General features: G+C 39.9%; 1 protein-coding gene across 50 annotated transcripts in view; it reads right to left on the bottom strand.

Annotated features, from left to right (window-relative positions):
* RIMS2 (regulating synaptic membrane exocytosis 2) overlaps positions 1–19,497 on the bottom strand; it is a 469,796-nt gene that overhangs the window by 13,566 nt on the left and 436,733 nt on the right. Inside the window, exon 1 of one of the 50 annotated variants that reach the window (XM_065054221.1) lies at positions 5,819–6,396. The exons of the other annotated variants lie outside the window; for them this stretch is intronic. Within the exon in view, the coding sequence (XP_064910293.1) occupies positions 5,819–5,948 (130 nt within the window). The 5' untranslated portion in view covers positions 5,949–6,396. Of the gene's footprint in view, positions 1–5,818; positions 6,397–19,497 lie in introns of those variants that run through there. 50 annotated transcript variants of the gene reach the window in all.

Raw genomic sequence — 19,497 nt, 5'->3', positions numbered from 1 at the left:
ACACTATCAGATGGATCTGTACAGCATTTCTGAATGATGTAGCAAATGTGTTGAAATAACTTACCATTCTCTATTAGGGCTTAATGAGATAGATGGTGCCAAGTAGCTGGATGGCTACTGAAACTACACAAATTAGAAACAATTCTTCTTCCTAGCTTTGTTTAAGGTGAGTAATGATACTAAGCAAATATCATTATTTAAATAACCACCGTTCCCACAACTCTGAGCAAATTTCACACCGTAATGACCTGTTTTCAAACTACTGCTGTTAAGCATTTACCTCTCCAATTGAAAAAACAGCTACACAGTGTTCTGCTGCTTTGAGTACACTGTTGACCTTGCTTTGAACAATGACAATCACAGTATGTAGAGATAAGCGAGACAGTTTTTTTCAGGTTTCTGTAGGTACCACCAGAGATGAAAGCTGGCATACACTGTAGCTTCACTGCTGCTGTTATAGCCACACCTGAGTTATCTGTTAACTTATTCAGGTAAATGCCGCAGTGTAACTAGCAGCCCAGAAGAGAAATGCAACAAATGTAAGAGAAATACAGTCTTAAAATTCCGTTGGGCATTTCCATCATATAGTCAGGTTGAAGCATGTTGTACTTTGAATGTCAGTCCTTCTGCAGTCTCTTCTATTTTTCTGATGATTTTCCAGATGTTTCCCAGAATACATGTGTTTTGTTTGCCACACTCTTTCCTTCACTGGTAACTGTACATTTTTTTCTGTGTTTTTTTTTTTTTTTTAAAGGTTATATCCAACTTGGCATCTGCATCTGCTTCACCAGTGCAGTATCACAGTGTAATTGGTAGAAACACTTGGGACTGGAAAGAGAGACGGAATTACTGGAAATGCCTTCTGTACTGCCTCCACCCCGGAGTCAGCACCAGGAGCTGCGCAAGTGGGAGAGACCCAGCCCCACCGCACTGATGGACAGGCAGGCTCAGCTCAGCCCTGGAGTAATGCTCTAGCAACAAATGTAAAAAAATATCGACCATACCCTTAAATGTTGTGCAGATTCTGTATGGAATGATTCCTATTCCATGTTCGAAGTGATTTTTATCCTCTAAGATAAGCCACCTCATCACTGCTTGAAATGCACCTGAGACAATCCCTGGCATGTTAACATCAATCAAGCCAAGGTCTTTAAAGCTTCACCTTTTACAGGGATACTCTGCCACAGGGCAGTATATCCTTCATTCATATTCCACCTTGGCTCTGCTTATGAACATTCCACGTAAACAAGGTCATCTTTACCACCAAGGCCAAAAAGTAGGCCAATTCCCCCAAGAAGATGTAGTTATTCTCATTTTCTTCATTGCCTGCTACTCCTACTATTACTTTATTATTTTTAAGAGGATAATTTAAAAGCATAACTACTTCATGCACAGGATTCTCTTCACTTTAATAATTACTGTGTTAATGAATTTATTGTTACCACTTCCCCTATTTTCTATTTCTGGTTAATTTATTGTCTGCTTATTGTTGTCTACTGGGAGCTCCAGAGGAACAGTGTGATCTGGTTGCCCTAACCACAGGAACAGAATCCAGGAACTGCCGAGCTTTATCCCAGCTCAACCAATGGGGAATGATTAATTGGTGAGAAACACCACTGAAGCCAATAATAGTGTTCAAATGAGCAATTCAGGATGCATTTAAATAAGTCCTGATCTTTCCCTCACCAGCATCAATGACAACACTTCTGCTGATATCTATGTGGGATCAAACAACCCCTCAAGCAAGTTTCCCAGACAGTTATCAGCCAGGTGTCAGGAGTGCATCATGTGCCTCCATTCCTGCCGAACTCCTACAGTAACACTCAGATACTTCTTTCAGTAGACCTCAATATGCAAAACTGTAATGTATCTTTTCCTCAGCTAACACAACTAATTCTTGCTATTTTTGGCATGATTGTCTTCGGCTGAAGAACATTCTGTGGCGCTTTTTTTCTCAATTGGCTTTTGTTTTCCTGACATACTGGGAGACCAAGATGCTCTCCAGTTCTTTCTGAATTAATTTGTCTTAAATTATCATAAATTATTTCTTGAATTGTCTTTAGCACCTGCAAAGCATTTGACTTTCCCCTTGAATCTCATAGCTTCACTACCACCCAAAAACTTTGGCAAAAGAAGACATTAAATTGAAATATGCCCCCTTTTGAGGAGCATAGTTCTGCACACAGATCTTGCCATGACCAGCATTTTCATAGCTCTGCTCCTGGCAACCTGCTGGTTAATTGTTTATATAAACACCTCACTGTAAATGCAAATCAGAAGGGAATGTAAATAGCGTATAAAAAGGAAACTGTAGCACAGATTTATTACAGGCTACAATACACACAGTGTAATCTGAGGAAGCACCAAGATAACAGTCCCACTCATCACAACAGACGCAGGCTTTCTAGTGACCATATGCGATCTGAGCCTCCCTTGTATCTTCTAATTGCATGTTGGATAAATGTAATTCTTCTAGTACATAAGAATTCACTTGCTCTAGCACATTTTTCAGTTGTTCACAGGGAAGTTTGGTAAGGTCAAATCCACTATTTTTAAACACAGTATGTGCAAGAAATTTTGCACTATGACTACACAGGCATCTAAAAGAATGTCACACATATTTACATTGGTCTTTTGAATTCAATGACAAAATTTCCTTTAATTGCAACGAAGCCAGGATTTCAGACAAAATGTGAGGCTTGGGATGTTTCATGCACAGCTTGAAGTCAGATCGATACTGATTTGCCCTCTGTACCCCACACCTCTCTTAAACAATTTCCATGTAATTTAAATCTGATCCAAGCATTATTATATGCCAATTCTCACTTCAACATGCAGGCTGTACACTTTCTCATCAATGAATTTAACAAAAAATGCAAAATACACCCTTTGATAACCTTTATACTTTGACAACATACATAATTCACTTTGGTACCACACCACATGTTACTTCTGTGTGTGCATATGCGCATATTCCAGAAGTAAATTGATGATGAAAAAAATTATTTTCAATACCTTTTGCTAGACATAGCTAAGATTAATAAACTTCTTTAAAAATAACAAATGTGAATTAACTCGAAGGACTCATCCAACTGCTCACCAAGTAGGAAATGGAAGAGTATCAGTTCCCTGGGCTGCAAACCTGGATGATGGTGGCAAGTTCAGGCCTACCTATGGCAAGCTCATGGCTGCCCACTGGAAAACTGCAGCCTTTCCACATTTCTTCAGTACATCACAGCTTGTATGCCAGGGCTTAAGAAGCCTCTTACTTCAATCAATTGACACTCAAATGCGTCTTCTCAATCCTCATGTTCAAAAATGGTTTCTAAAATTATTCTTATTAATACACTGTATTGAGTTACTTACTATTCATTTACTTCTGAATTTGACATTACTCATATTCTTTGATACCCAAAGATGTAGCTTTGGGCCAGTGTACACATTTCAGCAGTTAATGAACAGAAGTCTTCAAGGGAATATAACAAATAAACACCTCAACAGGTCAAATTTTCTGTTTGTACTAAAAATATGATTGAGTGGGAAATGTAAAAGCACCCCTGTAGCAGGTTATCTTTTTTTAACCTACCGATCACACACAGACATAGCTACATCTTGGGGATCGATTACTTATGAGGTGGGTTTAACATCTATCTTTTTCAGATTAAACTGTAAAAGAGCATTAATTACACAAACATGGGAGTGCATGTACCACACCCACTTAAAGACACTGGTGGTACATAAACATAATTGCATAGAAGCAATTGTACAGAAGACCACAAATTCCAATTTGAGTGCAGAGGTGACTTGTTATTAAAAAAATGCATTTTTTTCTTTCTGATCTCCAAGCACTTGGGAAAGGAGTTTAGCTGTCATGCCTGTCACTCCTTCTGTAACCTGAGATGTCTGAAAACGCAGGTACCAGAAACTCAGCTCCATGAAAACTGCATAGCAATTACATCTTTGTTTTTTCATTGGAATTAAATGGAGTGGATTTTCCAGAGTAGCCTACATCTAAATAGGACCTGATAATGTAAATCAGCACAATGTGTAAAAAAACTCAGCATAGATTCTTTTAACATTTCTCTTTAAATAACTTGACAGAACAAACTAAATAAGTAATCACCATTATCCTTAAATTCACAGGTTTCATATTTCTTCGAACTAGTGAACAGTTTTTAACACACCCAGATCTCAAATGAGGAATAAGTTAAGTGTTTCCTAGAGAAGTAGAGAAAACAAAACAGAAAACAAACCAACACTCTGATTTCACATAGGATTAATGCAGCTGTTGTAAGTAATAACCAGGACTAAAAAGACAACTATTCTGGAACGACGGAGAAAGAAATCTTTTAAAGAATACCTACACATGTTTAGCATAACCTACGATATTTTCTGTGTTTTAAAAATGTGTGTTTTCAGCCATAGTGTTTATTAGCATGTCAAAAGATTAAAAACGCCCTCTGAAGCCTACCCTGCAGTCTACTGGCAATATTTTGCAGTTCACTTCATTGTTCAGGGCAGGGAACAGATGAGGGTACTGAAAGACAGCACATTTCGCCCCAGGGAGCAGCTGCCTCTTTTCTACTGACCGGGGCAACCTGTCCAGCCCCAGAGCAGGGTCCAGGGGAAAGGCGAGGGATCACACCTCAGCATCTGCATCAGAAATACAAAGGTGCTTTGGAGAAGAGACTTTTGCACATCAAAAGATAAATCAAGATGTGTGAAGACTGGGGACAAACATTTGCCACTGAACTCTCGGCCTGAGATGTAGAAGGTGATATATGCGTACATAGATACTTTAAATACAGATTATGAGCAGCGTATATACATAGTTGATACGCGTTCATCTAGCAGCATTGTACAAGTACTGCTATCTTAATGCTGAAATCTACACAATGTGTAATACGCTCAGTTAATGAAATTAGAAATCTTGAATTAGTCATGATAAACACTAGGAAGGCCATACATTCATTCTATATGGAAACATATTTAACAGCAGCAGATTATTTTCTTTATAAAATCTATATTTTCAAAACAAGCTCCTGAAACTTAAGTTCTGTCCTGGGTAGGGCATGGTGCCATGCTTAACTATATGTACACGCTTGTTATCCAGGGCTTTCTGATCACTAAGTTTTGTGGTGTTTTGGCCAGAGTTATACAGAAAATCTATTGCACATCTTTCCTTTGATACGTAAAGTTCTGGTCCTATAACAAATATATGGAAGTTACGCAAACACTTCACTTGTTGGACTTTTATGAGTACATATTGACAGTAAGACCTGCAAGGTGTACTTGTACACATAGCTCTGTACCTACACTGCCGTTCCTAAGAAAAAGTTAAACAGGGCCAGTATTTAATTGTTCAAATCTGGCATTCTTTATAAGTTATGTTGTAATAACAGACAAGAGGTACCAGAGCAAGTCCATGTAGAGTTGGAAAACCACCCGTGAGGAAGTGTGGTTTGTTTTCCTTATGAAGGAGCAGAAAATGTTAAGACCCTCGACTTCTCCCCGCCTCCCTTTTCTTAACATAACTAAAGCTTAGTAAATAACTTCATTTCCAATGTGATGATAAACATAATTCTCCAGTTACAAGCACTGTAGCACCACCCCCCCTTAGCAAAAGTAACTGTCCGGGAGTCGCATCCCCGCACCGCCGCCCTCCGGGAGAGGACAGGGTCCCGCTGCCCTTCCCGGGCTGCCACGGCTGTGCGCGCCCCATCCCGGGGAGACACCCGCGGACCCCGGCCGGGGCACTGCCCCTCGCACAAATGCCGCCGTCTCCCGGCCCCGGTCCCGTCCCGCCGCAGCATCTCACCTCCGTCCTCCTCCTCCAGGGAGTTCATGCAAGGGAAGTACACCGCCAGCGCCTCGAAGGAGGCGGAGAGGCTGCTCCGGCTCTGCGACCGCTGCATGCTGCGCCCGCCGGCCGCGGTCTGCCGGCCCATCTTGGCCGAGCGGCACCCGCCTTTGGCGCGGTACAAGAAGCGCGGCGTCTTTGCGGCGGGCGGCGCGGAGCAGCGTGGAGCGGAGCGGGAGCAGCAGCGGAGCGGCGCGGAGCCCTCCGCGGGCGCTCAGTGCCGCCGGGGGGCTGAGGGCGGCGGGGAGCGCTGGGCGGGCTGCGAGTCGCAGAGTTCCGCTCTGTCCCGCTCTGCCCGGCTCTGTCCCGCTGGCTCCGGCGCCGCTGCTCTCGGCGGGGCGGGCCGCCGCAGCCAGCACGGGGCCGCCTATCAGCGGGGTGAGCCGTCAGCCGGCGGCGTAAGTCACCGCGGCGGGCGGGCGGGTGCGTGCCGGGGGCCGGCAGCCGTCGTGCGAGCCTCGGCGGCGGGCCTGTAAATACCGACAGCGCCGGAGGGAGGACCGGGAGACGGCGCCGGGCGATAGCGGCGGGCCGTCCCGCAGGCACCGCCCGCAAACTTTGTTCCTCCCCGCCCGATCCCCGCTGGGCTCGCGGGTGGCTCCAGCGCGGCAGGAGGCGGGATGGGAGCGTTGGGGCGGGCCGGAGCGCCCTGATGGCACCGGGGGTAGCTCAGGTTAGTGACCACTGCCAGCACTTCTGGCCAGCAGGACAAACCTGCAGCCAACGGGCAAGTGTTTGTTTGGAGAAGGAATGAATCACTGAATCACAGAAGGGTTGAAGTGGGGAGGGACCTCTGGAGATCAATTGGTCCAACGCCCCTGCTCAAGCCAGTTGCCGAGGGCTGGGTCCAGGTGACTTTGAGTATCTCCAAGGATGGAGACTCCACAGCCTCTCTGGCAGCTTGTGCCAGTGCTCAGTCACCCTCAAAGTGAAAAAGAGTTTCCTGACGTTCAGAGGGAGCCTCTGGTGTCTTGGCTTGTGCCTATTGCCTCTGGTCCTGTCAATGGCCCAGCATCTGGCAAGGAATCTGTTCCACAAGCCACAGGCAAATCCTTCACCTCTCCTCTAGTTTAAGCAAGCTGTTTGTCTCTGAAGCACACCTGCCTCTTTAGCAAATGTGGGTATAAATTTTCTGAATTAGCAGAATTTGCTCACAACCACAACACATTTTTATTTCTGATTCAATTTTATGTCTGTGTTTTCCTCACCACTATTTGACATTACCTTTCTTTTCTGTTCATGCACTATATTAATGGAGTATATAGCATATGGCAACCTTTCCCCCCAAATTATAGGAAACTAAAGCACTGGACATAGTTAAAAAAGAGTTACACGCTACTGTAGCAGTCTTTTGCAATACAGAGAACTCATTCCACTATAGTTCATGATAGTGCAAAAGCGGTATCAAACCTTGCACATGGCCATTGCTTTCTTACTGCCCCTTTAAGCAGTAATGATAGTAAATGTGTTGCTGTTTTGTTTTTTTTTTTTCATTTTTCTTTCAAAGGTCTTTAACTACTCTAAAAACATGCAAAACAATATTTAGAGTTTGATCTAACAAACTTTGCAGATAGAATGGCAGTTTGAAGCCAACTGAAACTCTTCACGAAGAATGTGTAAAGAATCACACATCTGGAGTGTATTTCATTGAGTTGATGTTTGGAAAGGAATACTTGTGCCTGGATAATAATAAGAGATTATAAACAGCCAACACATTACTCTCATGCCTTGCTAAGGAATGAAAACTAATCAGGACTTCAGCACTCAGGGATGGTACCCTTCGTCACTCAATCTACAGGAAAACACCGAGTTTTGACAGCTATTTTTACAATATGCACAATATTTTCATTTCTAGATTATTATAATCTAGTATTCGTAATAAAACATGTTTCATGTGACACCGTAGGCACTTATTTTAGAACAAGATACTCATTTCCCCTGCAGTAGCACTAAATGGCGTCTAGGGCAACTCATCTAGGCTTTAACATCTTTCAGATGTCTCATTCAGGCCATCTTCCAATACGTGTATTTAGTTGGTCATTCTACATAAATTCATGTTTCTGGGGCTGCATGCCAAAGGCTCTCACCTCCCAACATATCTGTGACTCTTTGCTGGTTATCAAGAAAGTGAGCTGCCCAGACAGACAGACAAACAGACATCCCCCTTGTGTGCTGCAGGCAGGTCTGTGGGGAGGCCATGATCACAGAAACCTGCCACTCTGTTTTGAGGTGGACACCTGGTTAGTCTACAACACCTCCAGCACTCCCTCTAAAACCACCCTTTGCATTTGTACCAGTGCTACCTCACATTAAAGTATATTTAAATATATTTGAGTTGCAGAGTGAACTTTTGCTGTTTACAGATTACCCTAAAAAGATGTTACTAAAAGACTATAAAGCAAACAACTCTAAAATCAATTATAATTATAGTGATAGTCATAATAATAAATCTCTAATATACAACTATCATGTAATTGGCAAAAAATAAAACATGCTGAAGTAATTGCTAAAGATATCTGTGAAAGACCCGATGACTACAGAATTCTCTATAAACACTAAAGCAATCAAAATAGCTTCCTTCAATATTTTTAGCTGTGTAAGATATGGCAGAAAATGAAATGTCTGTGGCTTGTTTTAATAATAATTCACAACAGCTTTTGAGAAGTTGGAAAAAAAAGGTAATGCTCATTATATTTCACCTGAATTACTGAAGACTTTGGTAAAAACAGCTGAATAAAGCTGAATGTGATAACCAGGGTGCAGAGAAAGGAAAAACAACAGTTGGACGACTTGGCGATATTTACAAAAATACAGGAAAACTGTAGAATAAATATTCAAAGAAGAGAAACTGATTTGTAACATCTGTTTAATCTACTTTCATTCCTGTTTCTCAATACTCCTTTTATAAGTGCTCCCTTTAGAAGTATCCTTTGTAGAAGAAATAACACCTGCTTAGCACTGAACGAGACATAGCAGCCCCAGTGATTATAAGAAGTTGATGTTTTTGCTAATATTGCACAGTATATTAAAAAACCTGTTGCTGTCATTGATAAAATCAGCCCCTACCAAGAACATCATTTCAAATATTCCACAAACCATAGTCAATTCCAAATTACCCCAAACAGAGGTTGCAATACAAAACACCTATTCAGCAGATCTCTGACAAAGCACCAGATCACGATCCTGTCCAAGCTTCCTCAACATGCTTCTCTGTCCTGATTTTCTTTCCTTAAAATAAAGGTTTAAAGGGAAGAAACAGTGACAAAGCACTGAGATAAGAAAGTCATAAATTGTCAGTATTCTGGAATCTGAGTCGTCTCTCTTTGAACAGTTGCTAATGATTGCATTATACAAATAATCTAATTGACAACAATCTGGACACATGCCTTGGCTGCAGAAAACAAGATCACTACCCTGACACTGACAACATCCCCTGGTTGTTTTCCTGATTTTTTTCAATTTTTACTGCTGCCCATTGATTTGTGTTGCAAGTGAATCAAATCCCTGTTAAAGGAACTACATCCAAACTCATATCTCAGTGCTAAATATCAAGACAAAGCATGGGACTCCCAGGTATCATATTTCTTTAACATTTTCTGATGGTTTGCTGAAAGAACAGGATGTTGTAAGAATCCAGGTCAAACAGAACAAGGTCAAACATCTGCTATAAATGTATGTACTGTCCTGAGGCAATTCTATTTGTAGAGCTGGATATATTATCAAATATTTTGGTGGCTTGTCTATCAAGGTAGGAAGGGAACTGCTTACTGGTTGTATTCCCTGAAATTACTAAATAATACCATGTAACATGAATTTGCAGCACTGGATCTTCAGTGCCAACCTTCTCTAAATACAGACAGTCAATAATAGGATTCTGGGTTTAATAAATGTATCTTTCTCTTTTTACATAGATATACTATGTGTGGAAATTGAAAAACAATATGGAAATTAATGTATTTTCCATCTTTAGACTGTGACTGGGTGTATTTCAGCAAGCATGCTCCAAGTAAACACAAAATATTACACTTTAAATTGGAATGCTTAGGAAAAATAATGATTTAAGACGTTTCTTTACTGCGTATTGCTATTGCTGTATAATGAACCTGGAGGTCATAATACCCTGGATTTGAAAAATGCAAAATTGTTTGTGCAGATGACTTTTTTTTAATTATTGCCTGTGTTATGGATTAATTCCTAAAGCCTGCTCTGGCTCCCAAACACAAGATAAAAGCACACTTTGCCGTAAAGGGGTTTCTTAAGGCCTTGTGCAGATCTCGGAGAGGATTTTTCAGTGCAGTCACGATGGAAAGGTGATCTGAAATTTCTGAACACCCCATTTTAAATCTGTGATTAAGAAAGGTGTTCTGGGAATGCAACTGGAAAGCAGTTAGTGCTCCTTTCTTCATCACCTTTTCTGCTCTTCTGTCAGTCATTGCCCATAGATTTCTTTTTGTTTGTTTGTTTGTTTGCTACAGAAGGGATTTATTTTGATCATGGTTGTCTTCAGAAAAGACAGTGCAGCTGCCTAGCTTTTTACACATGTTAATTATCTTTAACTTGCACCTATCGACTACTAGGCATAAGGTATTACAAGTATAATTCAAACTCTTTAATGACTTTCCACCCAAAGGCATATGAAAAGTCTCTGTGTAATGTGTCACTACAAGAAGGGCGACTGGCTTCCTCTTACAAGGTGAGGGACAATTCCCCCACACCTCCCGCTGAGGTGCAACCCAGACCGTATTTTGTTTTATTTTTAATATTTAGCTGAGTGTTGCCCTCCTCTCATACCCTCAGTCTTCACCAAGCAGAGACAACCAACACACGTTAATAGAGAACAAACTCTTGATAAACATCAAGAGCCTCAGAAAAAGGGTTAACTGAATTATCCATCCCTCCAAAAAACAACCCAGTATGAAACCCCACCATTTATCTAATTCTAGAAAGATAGAAAAGGGAAAATAAATACCAGTATTAGTTGGAGGAAATGCTATTCTCCAAACAAGTTATTATTCAAGGAATTTCCAGTAATTTGTCCAGGTCACTGAGATATGAGACTGCAATTATTACTGAATTAAACTTTATTACTTTTTTTTTTTTTCCTTTTTGCAAAGCTAAAACAATACCCTGAAAAGGTCATTGAAAGTATTGCCCAGACTGTGTAAAACAGGGTTTATGTGTGAAACCTGTAACATGTAGTAACAAGCCATTAATGACTGTAATTTGCTAGATGTTGGGACTGTGCTGGCTGTCCACATGCTACAGAGAGGGACACGTGGCAGCTCCAGCCAAGCACTCGGAAGGGGCAGGTTACAGAAAGCTACAAGGCCCTTCACAAAGTATTGACTGTTTTTACTGTTTCCCATCATGTCACAATTCATGACTAACAGGATCATGATCACTGTCCCAGCACAATGGCTTGCAGTCCATGCAACACTAACCTTCAGTGGTCTCCTACCCTGACTGAAGTTTCATGACATAATGACCACTCCTACATAATTTCTATACCCAGGAATCAGATACAAGTTTTCTAAACTTTACTTTTTAAAAAATCAGCAAAATTTGGATTCTCTTAGCATTCCCTATTAAGCGGTCACAGAGCCACACTTTTCCTTCTGCTTACATGGCAACAGTGCATTTTTCCATTCTCCCAATTCTTTCAGCATTTTCTACTGTAAGGTCAACTCCACCTCAAATATCAAGCTAGGTACACCGTACAGATTTCTACCAAAATAGCTTTGCTGACTGACACAGCTGTTCTGAGAAAATTCCCTAGTTGTTAGGGCAAGTGCAGTTATATCAGCAAAACAGGATTCTCCTAGCACTGCTTGTTTTGCATGCCCACGTTAGGACTCGTTTGCTGGTACCCATTCCAGGATTCCTACACTGGAGATGTGCTCGCACTGTTCTTATCACCTGAACAGTCCGTGCCAGTGAAACTCTACCTGTAAGCAATTTAGCCCTTACATGGATCATTTCAAAGTCTTGTACATTTTCAGAGGATAGAGATTTGAAGAGCTGAAACAAAATTGCTATTTTATGTCTCTTCCAAAATCACAGATTTCAATTCCTGAAAATGAAATACGGAATTTTTAACATAAAAAATGTTTTAAAAGGTAGAAACAGAAAAGCAGTTAAGATTTGTCTTCCTGGAAATGTAATATGCTTTCAGAGCCATGGCGATACTAGTTTTAGTTTCTTAAACAACATAGCAGGATTGGTTGTCCTGCAGTTGACATTCTCTTCTGCATTATGCTTTCTTTAACGAACATGAAAGAAATCTGTAAAAACAAGTCTCTCTTTTGTCTTAACGCTAATATTTGTCACATGTGAAAGCTGTCTGTTCTTATTTAAATAAAATATATTTAACTTTTCCCTTCAATGTTTATATAAAGACCACAAAACCAAACTAAAGTCTTATTATTTCTAAATAACAAGGGGAGTTTTTAATGGACTAGCATGCAGCAATGCAGTATAGGTAGCTCACAAGTAACTAAGAGGTCAGAGTTGGAGCAGAAAAGCTTTTCACAGCTTAGTATTTCTATTTTAATTAAAATAATTTCACACCTTCATGATCACAAGGCCATCTGCAAACCACAAGGTATCTTAGAGCTCGGCAAAATATATTACTTTGTAATGCTTCATCAGGGTGAGAAACAAGGAGCACAGAAATAAAAATGCACTGCTTTTCTAAGGAAAAAGTGTTTTTGAGAAACAAACTCACAGGAAACAATATCAAATTAAAAACAAACAAACAAACAAACAAACAAACAAAAAAAAAAAGAAAACCACACAAAAAACAACCAGCCAAACAAGAAAAATAAAATCGAAGCAAACAAAAAACAAAACAACAAAAGCAAACCACAACCAAAACAAAACCAAGAGGGTTTGTGTGTGTGTGTTTTGGTTTTGTTTGTTCGTATTGCTTTGGCATTTGCTTGTTTGTTTGTTTTTAATGCATACGAGGTTGCTGTCTGCTGTCTCTATTTAGATCCCAATCCACCTTTTGTCTCTGAGAGTAACCTTCTTTATAATTCATCAGACCCATCAGCTTAGAAACAAGCTGCGGTTATTCATGTACCCTCTCAAATCTTATTTCAGTTGCCTGTGTATTCCACTGAAGGTTTTCAAAATGTCATAGACGAGGGCAGTGTAATTAGTTTCTGAAACTGTAACTTCAGTGAAACATGATTTGTTCCCCTGTATAACTCAGTCCTTTGGCACAGGAGGGACAAAACCAGTACAGAACTCCTGGCACTTGGGCAGCCCGTGGAGCAGACTGTACTGCACAGCAGATGCGCCCAGTTGATGCACCCGTGTCCATACAGCACTCTGCTGGTGTTATTTAAGAAGATACACTATGGAATAGCACCCTATGATCTTTATGCTTTTATTTTTCCAGAAATAAAAGATGAAAGAAAAAAAAAGTCCCGAGATGAAACGTGTTTTGCAAACCACACGTGAAGATGACAAATGAAAACACCAGGATGGAAAGCAGGGTATGTACCTGTCACCCCCTGTTCTCTGCACTCAGGGACTGCAAAGACCAGAGAGCACAAAGTTTGCTGAGGACATTTCCACTAAAATGCAGGTCTGGCTAAATATGTTTGTTGTATAAGAGTATTACATTATCATCGACTGGTGAAAGCTTTGGTGAGTCCAAATGTCAGCATTGCAAAGAGATATTTGTCCTCAAGTCCGTAACCTAATCTTGACATAACCTGTAGAAGGTTAATGTCTATTAAGCAGGGATGATTTTGCAAAGGTCTGTGCCTATTAGGTTATCTGTTTTTCTTCAGACCACAGACTACATTTATTGGAAACACTACATGCCACAGTCCTCTGCATTATTTCAGTGCAGAACAACCATTGGTTTTCTGAGGCTGCTTCTGCTATGCAAAGCCCTTCAGAGACTTGCCACATCTATCTTGTAAAGCATGCGCTTTCAAATCACCTGCACTGTGTAGTCCATGGGCAACCAGCTCCACCCCAGCCAGCTGGCCTGGCTTCCACTTGCATCCTTATGGATAGTGCTGCCTGGTAGGTGGGAGACTGTGGGTGCCTGAAAGTGCCAGAACCTCAGTGGAAGCCACACCATTTTATCGAGATCATGAATTTCACTTCTAACAGGTGCAAATATATGTGGCGCGAATACTTCAAGTCTTAATGAAGATTTTATAAGGGGACCATGTTTAGAGAATCCAAGTCACTAATGAAATACCTTCATTTTAGTGGTCAGCTCTAAACCCACTGACTAGAGTCTGAGTCAGTTGCTGTGCACTGGGATCCATCCCGAAAGAACAATAAAAATGCTCTCCAAGCAAAGTATAAACAACTGAGAGGAAAGACATGTATTTTTATCTACTGATGTCATGTTTAACTGACAAAATCACAAATTTTAGTTTTATTTTATAAGTTTCACAGTGTTTATATTTCTGTCAGAGGAACATGCGCTGTTGTCATTATACTGCTCTCATTTCCAGGGTGTTTGAGTCATAGCAGTGTCTCTTCAGCCATGATCACAATCACATGAATCCCAAAATGCCATTGCTGATGAAAAACAACTTTATTTTTCTCTTTCATTTGTTTTTATTCTGGTAATCTATAGCTATGTCTACATGAACAAATACAAGACCAAGACAAATTCTGATGCACAGGAACTAGACTATTTTACTGCTACATTTTTAGAACAGTGTCTAGCACAGTATCAGCCTGAAGTTCTAGTGCTCCTCAATAAAGTCCTGGTTCGGGAGTTAACATGGGCCAGAAATTACTTCCAAAAGGCTTCTTTTGGAGGGTAGGAGAGTGTCACAGCGTGGATTCGAGTAATTCAGTGCCAACTGGACTCGGTGTGTGTTTTAATGCTGTAATGTAGAGGAAACCTATTTCTCTCAGATATAACACTCCTACAGATATAAAACTGTCAGGCAGGAACTGGATTGCAGGTACAAAACATGAAGCTAGTTTGCCAAACAGCTTATTTGGCTTCAGAATTGCTGTGCTACAAATAACTTAGGAAACAACTTAGCTGTTTGAAAGCCAGTTAGCTTCTTTATCTACATTGGCCTTTAAGAAATAAAATTTACTTCTCCAGCTAGTACGGTTTTCCATCCAAGATGATCTAAAAATATAATCAAACACAGAGAATGCCTAAAAATAGTGTAGAATTACGTCATAAAGGTGTAATAGGTTACAATTTGCAATAACCTACAATGAAATGATTTAAAACATTTATACAACATAATCATAGACTCATAGAATAATAGAATCACAGAATGGTTCAGGTCAGAAGGAGCATTTAAAGATCATCTAGTTCCATGCCCCTTGCTGAGGGCAGGGACTTCTTTCACTAGATCAGGTTGCTCAAAGTGCCATCCAGCCTGGCCTTGAACATTTCCAGGAATGGGGCATCTACAACTTCCCTGGGCAACCTGGTCCAGTGTCTCACCCCATCCTCATCGTAAAAAAATGTCTTCCTTATATCTGATCTACCCTCTTTTAGTTTAAAATTGTTATCTCTTGTCCTATCACTACATGCTCTAGTAAAAATTTTTCTCTGCCTTTCTTATAAGCCTCCAGTAAGTATTGAAAGGCTGCTATATGCTCTTCCCAGAGCCTGCTCTTCTCCAACAGCCTCAACTCAACCTTTCTTCAGAGGAGAGGTGTCCCAACCCTCTGATCATTTTCATGGCACTCCTCCAAGAAAACAAACATTTTCATGGCCTTTCTACTGTGTGCCTTATCTTTTTGTATAGACATGGTCTTTAAATTATGTGTGTTTTTCAGACACGCCCAATTCTAAATTTAAATCTGTAGCACAATATAGAGAGCATGGGTCTATGAATAATGTTCAAAATTTTGATCAGTTTTCCTAGGATTATGCTATATTTGCTATTTGTCTGTATTTCAAAATGTTGGTCTTTTAGCTTCAGCTGGCTACTTTTTGTTGTTGTATTTATTCAATGTTTGCATAATGATAATGCTAGAAGATCGAGACGAGATTGGACCTGAATATAGAAAACACTGTATGAACTCATTATTTATGTTTTTGCTCAAAAGAGCTTACAGTCTGAAAGGTACAGCAGATAAAAACCACAGACTGCGGAACAGAAAGAAATGGCACCAAAGTTACGCCACTCTCGGTAAGTCAGTAAAAACTTCATGTTGTCTGGATAACCTCCAGTAACTGTATTCATTTTCAAGGGTCACAGCAGTCCCTGATGCTAGTGGTAAATCACTCATGTAAATGCAAAGGTGTTTCTCTGGGTTAGAGACTAAAAGAGAGTCTCTAAAAAACCTCAAACAAAAAGGATCTGAATGGTTCATGCTTGATGACATAATGTGTTTACTTAATGTAGTACAATGGAGCTGGTACTTTAGCCCCAGCTTGGGTGCTGGAAACTGCATCAGTGCTGGGTTTGGACAGGCTAAATAGTTTTGCAGAATATGTCACTTGTTTGCCTGGAGTCAGCTTAGGTATTTGTGACACTGACATGCACCAAGATTCATCTGATTTCACTTCTGCATATTAAAAGTAGGAATCTAGTTTAAGCCTGCTGCCTAAGCTCCCTCTGTAGTCAACAGACAAAAGTTTGAAACCATCTGATTGTAGCAGTTTGCAATGCCTGTCTAACCTGAATCTCCCCCTCTTCAAAACCATTACTCCTTGTGCTGTTGTAAATAATAGAACCAAATCTAGAAGATAACAGAATCCCAAATGATCCAAGCTGCTGGTGACTGTCAGCTATATAAAAGAGTTTCTCAAACTTTTCTGGACTAGTGTAGTTAAGACACACCAAGTTTTGAGCTCAGCAGAGTGCAAGGTAGTACAACACACTACTTCTTCTGACTCACCCACCCAGAAGCCCATGGGCCCAGTGACAGACAGATCAAATCGGCCGCTGCCTCCCACCTCCCAGTCCAGATGGAGATGCAAAGCTACGCTCTGACTGCTCCTTTGTGGCACACACTTGTGCGTCTGTCTATATGCACATGTATATTTATATCCATATATAAAAATACGCACACAGAAATGCTATTTTGTGTTTATTCACACACACTTGCATCTATATCACGTTTTAATGGGTTTTTTACTGCAGAAAGTGTAGGAGTTGATGATGGGCTGAAAAAAGCAATCGGGACGACAGCTCATCTGTTTACCATATCTCCCAGACTATGTATATTTAAATTGAAGTGTTCTTATATGTCAACGATGTGTTAAAAATAAACCCCAAATAATCAATATAACTAAGTTTTTATTAAAAATGTGATTGTTAAGCCTTTCTCCATAAATTTCAGCTGAGTAGTACATAAGCTGTTTTGCAGAAGAGCTGAGAAACTCTCCCTCCCACTTCTTTTGGAGGGATCTGTCAGGAACCCTGGGTTCTCAGAACCCTAAAAGTCAAGCCAATAATTCTTTGCTTATTTCTTTCCCCCCTACCCTGCTCCTTTTGTTTCAGAAACAAAATAAAATAGATACACATTTTGTTAATTAAAATTCCTTTTTTTTTTTTTTTTTCCTGTATGAATACTGGCTATTGTTACTTTCTAAAATAATCTTTTGTGGATTTAACAAATGTCAGACTTTCATCAGGATTCTGCACCAGCATTCTTGTGTAGAGAGCTCTACAAAATTCAATTAAATAGAAGCAACCCACCAATGCAAATGAGTTATTTGAATATGTTTTTTCTACATCTGCCTATTATGTAGTACATCAAAGATAGCTGACTCTTTTCTGAATTTTACAATGTGGACCTTTAGCTAACATTTTAACATGTTTTAGTTAATAAACTTCATCTAATTTTCTCTATATGCTACCCTCATTCAGTCCAACCATGTTTAATAATCTTAATATAATCATGTTTAATTTGGGAAATACCTTTAAATTCAGGGACTTTTAATATATCAATGAGTTCAGTCCTGTACACATGAAAAAGAGGGAAAAAGTTCTCAAAGCACAAGTGTGACAAATGACCATAAGAGAACTTTTTTCCTGTGAACATTTAGAGAATGTTTTAAATTTTAATTTAAATCTTATTTTACTCTGTGCAATGCAATATATAACAGGAAGGTATAGAATGCACAGTTAAACAAAGCCACCTTCTGGCTATACTTACACCTGTGCAAGTATGGCATTACTTCATGAACCTCTCTAGATTAACATTAAAATTAAGGTTTCATGGAAGTATGTCAGATAAGGAAAGAAAGCAGCTGAGTTATGCACTTATTTGCTTTAAAACTTTCATAATTAAGCTAAGAACATGGTTAGAATATTGTTATTAGGAGAAAGATAAGTATTCTTAAACAGGATTAAAGACAAATAGCTTAGCACCAATGTTAAGCTGTTTAACTGTGATAATGAAAAACAGCTTTGATATGAGCAACTCAGACTTTTGCAAAAAGCCAGATAAAACTTATAATGGATGAAGTCTTCAGAGTGAGGAAAAAAGAGATGTTTCTTTATAGAACTGAATCTACCATGCTGGCTAAATCACACAAACTTCTGGTTTCCAACATCTATATAGTCTAAAAGGTCCAATTACACAATAACCTTTCTGTCAGTGCGGCTAATACCAATGCCTAGGAAATGCACATAAGGAAAAATAAAGTATAGGAAGGAATGCCTGTCTCACTGACCCCTGGTTTAGAGGCTCTCTGAGTTAGTTGCTTTTTAATTGCCATTGTGAGGTCTGAGCCACCTCATTTTGTCTAATCTCTTTTTGAGCCAGTATATACATCAGGCCCATCCAGTATCCTATAGAACGGGTCCAACGGGTTAAATCTGTACTGTGCAGTAGCAATTCCTCTTGCTTGTTTGCCTGGTAATTGCCTGTAGTGCCCCGGTTCTTGCACTGTGAGAGCAGTGATTAAGTCATTCTGTAGTCACCTTTCTCACAGCTTTCCCGACTTTACAGCCCTCAGTCATCTCCTTTAGTCATTTTTTTTCTGAACTGAAAAACCCTGTGCCATATTTTTATCAGTCTCGTTGTGTCTCTCCCTACTTGCTCTCACTCCGTGCCCTTTCTGAGGCTGTGGGGCCATCAGAAATGCATACAACAGAATACTGATATTTTCTGATCCTCTTTGTTGTATTTTCCTAATAATTGTAACTTCATATTTGGGTGAGAAAAAAAAAACTCATAGGAGTTCAACCATGGAGTCAAAAAAGAGGCAATAAAACAGTAAATCACACTTTCAATATGAGATGACTTAACCAGAAATGAACTTTCTTATTTTTTAACAACTTCTAAGCTGTAAAGAGTGATGAAAATATTTTCCTTCTATTATGGAGAACCCCAACACATAAAAATCCATGTTCAGGCAGTGGTCTGAGAAAGCACTGACCAACTCCAGGTGCTTGAACTCAGGAAGCCATGCTTCCTTCAATATTCAAATTTTGACTCAGGTTCTATGCTTGCTTTGTATTGCATCCAGCAGGACTGAGGTGTATCAGATAATTTAATTTCAAGTTAATGTATGATTGACATAGACAGTTATAAACCCGGACCATTTTACTGCCATATGACAAAATGAAACTATAGAGAAAAAAATAGGAAAGTTTTTTTAGACTTCCTAAATAGGGAAGTCTTTGAAGATGGTAAAAATTTTTAATGGGACTAAGATGGTGAGTGGCTAA

The sequence above is a fragment of the Columba livia genome, chromosome 2 (assembly GCF_036013475.1).
Source record: "Columba livia isolate bColLiv1 breed racing homer chromosome 2, bColLiv1.pat.W.v2, whole genome shotgun sequence".
Classification (NCBI taxonomy): domain Eukaryota; kingdom Metazoa; phylum Chordata; class Aves; order Columbiformes; family Columbidae; genus Columba; species Columba livia.
Note: the sequence above shows the minus strand (reverse complement) of the source record. Positions and strands in the feature narration are given on the sequence as shown.